The sequence below is a fragment of the Ambystoma mexicanum genome, chromosome 2p (genome assembly GCF_040938575.1).
Source record: "Ambystoma mexicanum isolate Mex_15411 chromosome 2p, UKY_AmexF1_1, whole genome shotgun sequence".
Classification (NCBI taxonomy): Eukaryota; Metazoa; Chordata; class Amphibia; order Caudata; family Ambystomatidae; genus Ambystoma; species Ambystoma mexicanum.
Window position 1 is genome coordinate 1,497,377,673 of NC_090923.1, and position 9,973 is coordinate 1,497,387,645.

The window sequence follows — 9,973 nt, forward strand, 5'->3', positions numbered from 1 at the left end:
AAGGGTGCGGTGCATTGCTATATGGGTTAGCAGATTAACAAGGAAAGACAGGCTATTCAGTCAAAAAAACGATTTTAATATATAAGATGCAAAGCTATTTTTACAGTTAAAAGCACACGTGTTCATTTAAAAATGCACACTATTTTTCACCTGAAATGCCTATATTGCTAGAGACACATTTGAAAATTAACAGCTAACATATTAACAATTAACCTGACTAATAAAACCTTATTTTAATATAACCCACTAATAAAATGTGTTCTCTACTGCAGAATTAGGCATACTTTGAAAACCATTTAAATGAGTGTGCAGATTTTTCTCTTCTCTGCCTGATTATCCGTGTTGTTGTGCACAGTAACGGCAGGAAGGAGGAAGTCAGATTTGCAACAATTGCAAATGTATAAGCGAAGCTATTGTTGAAAAGTAGGAGGATGAGAGATGATGGATTTCATTGGAACACGTCATAAAGAGGGCTGAGAGGAAAGTTTTAGTGGGCAGTAGCAGGGAAAAAGACAGGCAGACATCTTTCTGCACTACTGGGGAGAAGACCTGGCTGTGGGGGTGTCCTGCTGCAGTCGAGACTGGGGAAAGCTGAAAGAATTACCTTTCCACTGGCAGAGGCAGTCCTATCTGAAAAAGCTGAGAATTCCAGGCAATGACCCCGGCTTGAGAAGGCAAGCGTTCCTTTTTATTGGAGTTACGCCAAGAGAGCCACATTCACAGAGAGAAGAATCTGAACAGATAAGGTAATTACCTAACTGGGGGAGCTGTGTGTGTGCACGAAAGTATGCAGTCAGTTTAGAAAAATGAAAGTCCCGTGCGTGTCTTTATCAAGTGCTAATGTTGCAATTTAAGTTCTGTTCTCCGCCACTATAATTGCAGTGTGTCATTGAAAATGCTTTGATTGTTCCCTTTTATTGCTGTAAAAAATGAGATCATGCCTAAATGTAAATTTTATAATACAGAAAATATTTGAAAACAGACGGGTGGTTTATTTTCTATTTACCATTACAATGCCAATGATGTGGGGAGATTTTTAAACAGTGCAATGGTCATTTTAAGACAGATGTGTGTATGTCAGAATCAGTATGAATAATTGTGAATGACTGTAGTATAACTTGTTGGAGGTACATGAGCCAACGGGAAGAGAGACTCTCTGAACATAGCTCCCTACCGTATATAAGGTAGTGGAAATTACCACAAGACTACCACATATAGCTCTCTGTCGTAAATAAGTCAGTGAGTTTGCCCATGGTGGCGCACCAACACTATCCCTGGAAATTGTGGTTTCCCTAGAATGCAGGTCTGAGGTCTCTCTAGTGATCACACGAAAAATCTAAGCGAAGATAAGGGATTCTGGACATTGGGGCCACAAATAAAACAAGAGAGGAAAGATCATTTAAATCATTGAATTTAGTTGTGGTACTTTGGGTGCTTCGAATGCAAAGCCTTACCCGGGAGAAAGACACTTCTGAAGGTACATACTTGGATCTTGCGTACTCCTGGAATAAGCCTCTGAAGAGATGTCCCTTTATCAGTTTACTGTAATCAAACTATGACGGCCTCTTAGGGAAGTTCACAGTTGAAGTACCCCAATTTCACTTCTCCCACCCAAGTACCAAACTGAAAGATGCTTAATGTCTTCTCCCTTTCTCTGAACATGTTATTATTTTTCTCTATCAATCTTTGAGATGTAAAATACTTAAAAATTGCCTTATTGTGTTTCAGAAGCATATCATAAGCCCATTTTTTCATGGATTCTTTTTCATACCAAAATGTACAAATGACTATACAGAAAGCTGAAAAGTTCTGCAGAAGTGACATTCTTGATTTGAATGTTTCCATCTGTAGGGAAAGCTCATTTTAAACTTGTTTGCATGAAATCAACACATTTTAGTAAACAGATGAATTTTACATTTTTCTATGCAATCTACGAAATTCCTACAAGAGGAGATTTCTACAATAATTCTTAGTTGGCAGTAGAGCTGAATTAAAAAAGGTCATGCATTTCTGGCTTTGTAGTTGCGCTTGTGCATAAAATTACCACTGATGGTCGAGGTAAACCATTGCCTACTATGTTGTGCATGCGTTGGTGGTATAGTGGTGAGCATAGCTGCCTTCCAAGCAGTTGACCCGGGTTCGTTTCCCGGCCAACGCACCATAAATATGTAGGGTATTTTGTGGAGATTTGGGGCCTGACGGTATTTTATTACCGCCGAGAAATAACTTAGCAATAATCACTCTTTGTATTCAGATTTGGCCATGTGCAACAATAATACAATGGACATGCATTATTTCAGCACCCAGACCTGCATATTTGGTATACGTGGTTGGTGGTATTTTGGTGAGCATAATTCCCTTGTTTTATTTGTGGCCCCAATGTCCAGAATCCCTTATCTTCGCTTAGATTTTTCGTGTGATCACTAGAGAGACCTCAGACCTGCATTCTAGGGAAACCACAATTTCCAGGGATAGTGTTGGTGCGCCACCATGGGCAAACTCACTGACTTATTTACGACAGAGAGCTATATGTGGTAGTCTTGTGGTAATTTCCACTACCTTATATACGGTAGGGAGCTATGTTCAGAGAGTCTCTCTTCCCGTTGGCTCATGTACCTCCAACAAGTTATACTACAGTCATTCACAATTATTCATACTGATTCTGACATACACACATCTGTCTTAAAATGACCATTGCACTGTTTAAAAATCTCCCCACATCATTGGCATTGTAATGGTAAATAGAAAATAAACCACCCGTCTGTTTTCAAATATTTTCTGTATTATAAAATTTACATTTAGGCATGATCTCATTTTTTACAGCAATAAAAGGGAACAATCAAAGCATTTTCAGAATTCACATTTCTTATGTGTATTAGAGGAAGTTGAGGACAGATATTATGCACCCATCACTGTAGAAGAAAAATGCCACACCTTTGCTATGATTGACACTGGCGCACAGGCCACAATTATGTCCAAGGAGCTGGTAAAGAGTATCAATGAAGGGAGGCCTCCACAGAGTCAGATCACAGTGAAGGCAAATCAAGGCCCAGTGCATAACTTTAATGGGGAGGAGGTGCCCATCATAGGTGTAACTGAGGTTGACATAAAAATAGGAAAGCACAGAATGAAACAAGAGGTATTGATCACATCTATTTGTGAAATTCCATTTCTGATGGGGACAGATTGCCTGAAAAGATTGTCTCCTCTCATAGATGGGGTGAATGGAGTGCTGTGGTCCTTAACCAAAAAACCATTGAGGCCTAAGAAACTAAAATCACAAAACAGCAATATAAAAGAATGTCACACCGTTGCCAAAACAAAGGATGCTGTGGAGGTATATCTACAGAATAGCTGCATACCTAGTGTCACTGTTATATTAAGGTGTCAAGACAAAGATCAGAGCGACAATGAGAAACTACCTGTACAAATATACTTGGACCCAAGGAAAGATTGGCAGACTGCCATAGACGAACACACATTACGTTTCTATTTAAAAGAGAATACATGCAAACAGAATATTGTTCCTAAAACAGATTCAGAAAAACACATTACCACTCTGGCAGAGATACACATGGAAGATGAGCAACCATGGGTTCACGCTGGTATAAATGATTATCTTAAAACAATAAAAGCCACTTTAGCGCTTGAACATGAAAGGAGTTTCATTAATGAGAAATTGTTGCAAAAAATTATGGAGAGGGAAGAAATCCCGAAATTTAGGATTAAAAACCAATATGTTTCTGGGTTGGACAGTCCAAACTTTGAAAACCGAATTACAGGCAGATGCATGCTTAAAATTAGCATTGGGCAGAAAGCAATTTACCATAATGTATGGATAGTGAGTGGAGCACAAAATGAATTTTACATGGGCAATGACATCATGCACAGAATGTGTATGGTGTTAGATTTCCTTAATCAAAAAATATGGTCGCGCCTAGGTGGGCCGGCGCCTGAATTTGAAGACAAAAGAAGGGCTTATCATTGTGCACAACTAGTTCCTTATGCAGTCGAATTACAGATGAGGAAAAATACTATTATTCCTGCATTTACAAAACAGTTTGCAATAACACTGAAATGCAAAAATGGACAGCAGATGAAAGGCTCTGATGCATTTGTATGCCTGAATGAATCCATAAAACAGCAAGGCCTGGATTATGAATACATTCCATTGGTAGACATTGGTGAGGGATCTGTAAAAATCATGGTGAATAATAAAGGTTGTCAGGATATTCATTTAGAGGAAAACTCCCCATTAGGAATGGCCATACAAAAATCACATTATACGGCAGATTTAAATAACATGGTGATTGGGAATATTCCTGAAAAATATGTAGATGCCAAGGGCGAGTTGCCAGAACACCTGGACTCTCAGCCCAAAGGAATGTTTAAAATTCATTCTGTGTATCCTTATGATTCAAATGAGACAGTGTGCTGCCATCAAGAGGATTGCATAATATTTAATTTAAATGAAAATGAAACAGGAAATCAGCCCATTGAAGTGGAAGCTGATATGCCAAAATATTTGAAAGTGGCAGCTCTACAAAAAGACACAGCCACACAGTTAGAGGAAAGCGCTGAGATTCCTTTACCAGAAGAGTTTCCAGAATTTTCCAGAATGGTAGAAGAGCAGATCTCCTTAGCGGATGCATGTAACAGCGATGAGGATCGACGCACTCTGAGGGAAATATTTATGGAGTTCAAGGATGTATTTGCAAAAGATGCTTATGATTGTGGTTTAACTGATTTACATGTGGCCACACTACCAGAAGGTTGTAGCAGAAATCCAGTGTTTGTACGCCAGTATAGACTACCGCTGGCATGTTTAGAATCATTGGCAGAGATTATTAAAAATTTGGAATCACGGGGAATAATTAGGCCCATTCATAGCACATCCAATACGCCTATTTTAGGTGTGTTAAAGCCAAATGGTCAATGGCGGCTGTGTGCAGACTTAAGAGAGTTAAATAAAAGAGTACCAGTATCTAGATGGCCACTACCATTCATTGATCAGGGCCTAGCTCAGATACATGGTTCAAATGTATTTACCACGTTAGATCTCACATCTGGATATTGGTGTGTGCCATTGGCAGAGGAGATACAACACCTATTTTCCTTTACATTTGACAGGACTCAATATGCCTGGCTTAGAGCTCCGTTCGGGTACATCAATAGTGGGAGTGAATTTGGCATATTTTTGAGAAAGGCCATGCCGGATGCAGCGGAAAGAGGGACAATAGTTTATGTGGATGATGTCTTGATAAAAAATGAAAACCTTAAAAGCCATTTTGATGAAATAAGACATGTGCTTGGCCAATTGCAGAAAGCAGGCGCCAAAGTATCTTTGCAAAAAGCACAATGGTGCAAGAAAAAAGTGAACTTTCTAGGGCATGAAGTGACTGAACATGGGCTAAATCCACAAAGGAAGAAAATAGAGGCCATACAAAGATTAAAAGATCCTAAAAATGTGAAAGGAGTAAAAAGTTTATTAGGGATGACAGGCTATAACAGAAAGTTCATTGAGAATTATGCAGAAATCACTCAACCATTGACTAAACTGCTTAAACTAAATACTCCCTGGAGATGGGAAAGAGAGCAATCTGATGCAGTGGCTAGATTGAAGGAATGTCTTGTAAAGGCACCATGTTTAGCATACCCCATAAAGGATAGGGATTTCTTTATAGAAATAGGCTTTTCTGAACATTGTATGTCAGCAGTGTTATCACAAAAACACGATTTGAATCACAAAACCATTGCATATGCAAGTAAGGCATTTTCCCAAGTTGAAATGAAATTTAATGAATGTGAGAAGGCCCTATTAACCACTGTGTGGGCGCTACAACATTTTCGCCCCATTGTACAGAGAGAAAGTGTATTAAATATTGAATGCTGTTTTATATGTGTTTGTTTTCTTTTAACTTGTGTTTAATTTCAGAAAAAAAAAAAAAAAAAAAAAGAAGTATTTTTACCAAGCATGTTTTATTTTTGGCAAAAAGGTGGAAATTAGTATTGTGCTATGTACTTAATCTGTTTATTTTCTATTTTGATTTAGACAATTAACATTATTTGGTCGGAGGTTCCGGGATCAGAGGCCACGGGAGACGATGGAGTACTGGAGACCGCGAGGACGGATTCCGGGAAAGCCCCAAAGAGGGGTGAAGACCAAGGCTACAAAGCGATCAGCATTGAAGATGATACCGATGACATGTTTAACAATAGTGATATTTGGAGGGATCTTCAAGAATTCAGAAGCACAGGTTGTCATTGAACCTGGACCAGCATCTGGTATCGCGGTAGAAGAAGCACCAGGATTCATCATGAGTGATAGAAGGATGATTTTCCAAAATATCTACATACCATTGGATCCTGAGATTTTGATTGAAAAACATTTGAACAATACCGGAATTAAGATTGAACAGACTAAAGAGTGGCTGGAAATAAGAAAAGAGGACGCTAAGCAGTCAATAAGAGATATATTAATGCAATTGGAAAAAACATTCGTGAATTCAGCAGACATTAAGAAGAAGAGAGGAAAGAGAGGTGCGGTGATGCTCGCGATATCAATGGTAATGTCTATAATTGGGGCAATAATAGGTACTACAATATCAACAGCCAATTCTATTTTGGTAGGAACACTGAGTACTAAAGCACAACAACTGAGTATTGACCTAGAAATAATACAAAAGACATTAGATGGAATTAGAGGGGGACTGGATGAACAAGTAAGATTCATAAATGAAACTGCAATCATTCTAAATGAACAAGCGGATGTGATGCAACGGGCGACTAAAATAATACTTAAGCATGACAGAACTTTAAATGAAATATTGAACATAATGAGTCCTGTTGATAGACTATTAACGAATTATATGAGAGAAGTTCAAACTGCAGTTTCACAATTGATTCAAGGACATATTCCCTTGTATTTTGTTTCGCAGGATATCATTCGGCAAATGATAGAAAGATTGACCAGGAGGGAAATTGACCTTATACAGATAAGAATTGCATTCGAAATGGGGAATGCAATGCCGTTATATGTGGACTTGGAAAGACTAGAGATCGGATTTTTGCTATGCATCCCATTTGTAGCCCCTGAACTTATTTATCAAACGAAGTGGGTACACAACGTGGGATTTTGGCAAGAGGACAAATTCATTAAGATTAAGACTCCAGAAGTGGTGGCATTTCAGTCATGGGAACCTGAAGTTTATTTAATACCAAACCTGGAAACATGTGTAACATTTAAAGAACAAAATTATATGTGTCCAGGTAAACCGTTTGTTCCTGATGCCACAGATGCTATTTGTGGATTGAAATCTGACCCAAGTATATCAGAGGGATGTGAAGTGATTATTAGTAATATGGGGAGTGAAGAAATGGCACAGGCTAAGATGGTCAGAGGTAAATGGTTGGTCAGTACCTGTTTAAAGAACATGACGGTAGTACATTTAAACCATGGAACATACGTGGTTAAACAGGTAAAATATAATGTTTTTTATTTACAGGTTCCAAAGGATGCAATTGTGTCAATTGGGGGATTAACATTGTTCCATGTAACAAATGATGTTTGGGAAAGCCAAGTGGAAAATATCGATTTTTTTCAAAGGGATACTTTTCCAATAGATCCAGATGTGGAATATTTATTGAATCACAAAGAAAGACATGTTATGAAAATGAATTTGCGAAAAAACAATATTACAATTAGTAATCTGGGCATAATAGAAGTGGAAAGATTTAATTGGGGAACCTGGGGGGAACGCTCAATAGTGGGTTTGGCTATCTTGGTGCTAATCATGGGTGGATGGTTGATTGTGCTATCAGTAAAAATGAAAATGTTACTGATTTTACTGACTACGTCAGGAAGAGAAAGATATCCCAATACACATGCATTTTAAGAGAAAAAGAAAGAACAAGTTGTTTTTAGAGATTGGCTTGGATTATAGCCAAGTTCTAAAAAACAAAAGGAGGGTATATGTAAGGATATTTGGCATGTTACAGCACAGAGTACAGTACTACTGCACAAGTAGCATTTTTTTTTTTGCAGCACCACCACAAGGGTGCGGTGCATTGCTATATGGGTTAGCAGATTAACAAGGAAAGACAGGCTATTCAGTCAAAAAAACGATTTTAATATATAAGATGCAAAGCTATTTTTACAGTTAAAAGCACACGTGTTCATTTAAAAATGCACACTATTTTTCACCTGAAATGCCTATATTGCTAGAGACACATTTGAAAATTAACAGCTAACATATTAACAATTAACCTGACTAATAAAACCTTATTTTAATATAACCCACTAATAAAATGTGTTCTCTACTGCAGAATTAGGCATACTTTGAAAACCATTTAAATGAGTGTGCAGATTTTTCTCTTCTCTGCCTGATTATCCGTGTTGTTGTGCACAGTAACGGCAGGAAGGAGGAAGTCAGATTTGCAACAATTGCAAATGTATAAGCGAAGCTATTGTTGAAAAGTAGGAGGATGAGAGATGATGGATTTCATTGGAACACGTCATAAAGAGGGCTGAGAGGAAAGTTTTAGTGGGCAGTAGCAGGGAAAAAGACAGGCAGACATCTTTCTGCACTACTGGGGAGAAGACCTGGCTGTGGGGGTGTCCTGCTGCAGTCGAGACTGGGGAAAGCTGAAAGAATTACCTTTCCACTGGCAGAGGCAGTCCTATCTGAAAAAGCTGAGAATTCCAGGCAATGACCCCGGCTTGAGAAGGCAAGCGTTCCTTTTTATTGGAGTTACGCCAAGAGAGCCACATTCACAGAGAGAAGAATCTGAACAGATAAGGTAATTACCTAACTGGGGGAGCTGTGTGTGTGCACGAAAGTATGCAGTCAGTTTAGAAAAATGAAAGTCCCGTGCGTGTCTTTATCAAGTGCTAATGTTGCAATTTAAGTTCTGTTCTCCGCCACTATAATTGCAGTGTGTCATTGAAAATGCTTTGATTGTTCCCTTTTATTGCTGTAAAAAATGAGATCATGCCTAAATGTAAATTTTATAATACAGAAAATATTTGAAAACAGACGGGTGGTTTATTTTCTATTTACCATTACAATGCCAATGATGTGGGGAGATTTTTAAACAGTGCAATGGTCATTTTAAGACAGATGTGTGTATGTCAGAATCAGTATGAATAATTGTGAATGACTGTAGTATAACTTGTTGGAGGTACATGAGCCAACGGGAAGAGAGACTCTCTGAACATAGCTCCCTACCGTATATAAGGTAGTGGAAATTACCACAAGACTACCACATATAGCTCTCTGTCGTAAATAAGTCAGTGAGTTTGCCCATGGTGGCGCACCAACACTATCCCTGGAAATTGTGGTTTCCCTAGAATGCAGGTCTGAGGTCTCTCTAGTGATCACACGAAAAATCTAAGCGAAGATAAGGGATTCTGGACATTGGGGCCACAAATAAAACAAGGGAATTATGCTCACCAAAATACCACCAACCACGTATACCAAATATGCAGGTCTGGGTGCTGAAATAATGCATGTCCATTGTATTATTGTTGCACATGGCCAAATCTGAATACAAAGAGTGATTATTGCTAAGTTATTTCTCGGCGGTAATAAAATACCGTCAGGCCCCAAATCTCCACAAAATACCCTACAGGTCTCAGGTTTGGTATAAGCATTGAGATATCACATCTCATGCTATAGGAAGGGTCTCAGGATTGGAATGGGAAGGAGTTGGATATCACATCTCATGCTATAGGAAGGGTCTCAGGTTTGGTATAAGCATTGAGATATCACATCTTATGCTATAGGAAGGGTCTCAGGTTTGGTATAAGCATTGAGATATTACATCTCATGCTATAGGAAGGGTCTCAGGATTGGAATGGGAAGAAGTTGGATATCACATCTCATGCTATAGGAAGGGTCTCAGGTTTGTTATAAGCATTGAGATATCACATCTCGTGCTATAGGAAGGGTCTCAGGGTTGGAATGGGAAGGAG

General features: G+C 38.6%; 1 protein-coding gene across 1 annotated transcript; it reads left to right on the top strand.

Annotated features, from left to right (window-relative positions):
- The first annotated feature begins 506 nt into the window (after positions 1–506).
- LOC138567656 (uncharacterized) lies at positions 507–9,032 on the top strand. Its single transcript, XM_069646129.1, has 2 exons — positions 507–746; positions 6,053–9,032. Exon 2 carries the CDS (start codon positions 6,105–6,107, stop codon positions 7,893–7,895), a length of 1,791 nt encoding a protein of 596 aa, XP_069502230.1. The 5' UTR covers positions 507–746; positions 6,053–6,104; the 3' UTR covers positions 7,896–9,032.
- Positions 9,033–9,973: the final 941 nt, after the last annotated feature.

Excerpts from the sequence above, each read along its gene's own strand:
- LOC138567656 (XM_069646129.1), top strand. The coding sequence starts at position 6,105 with ATGGAGTACTGGAGACCGCGAGGACGGATTCCGGGAAAGCCCCAAAGA.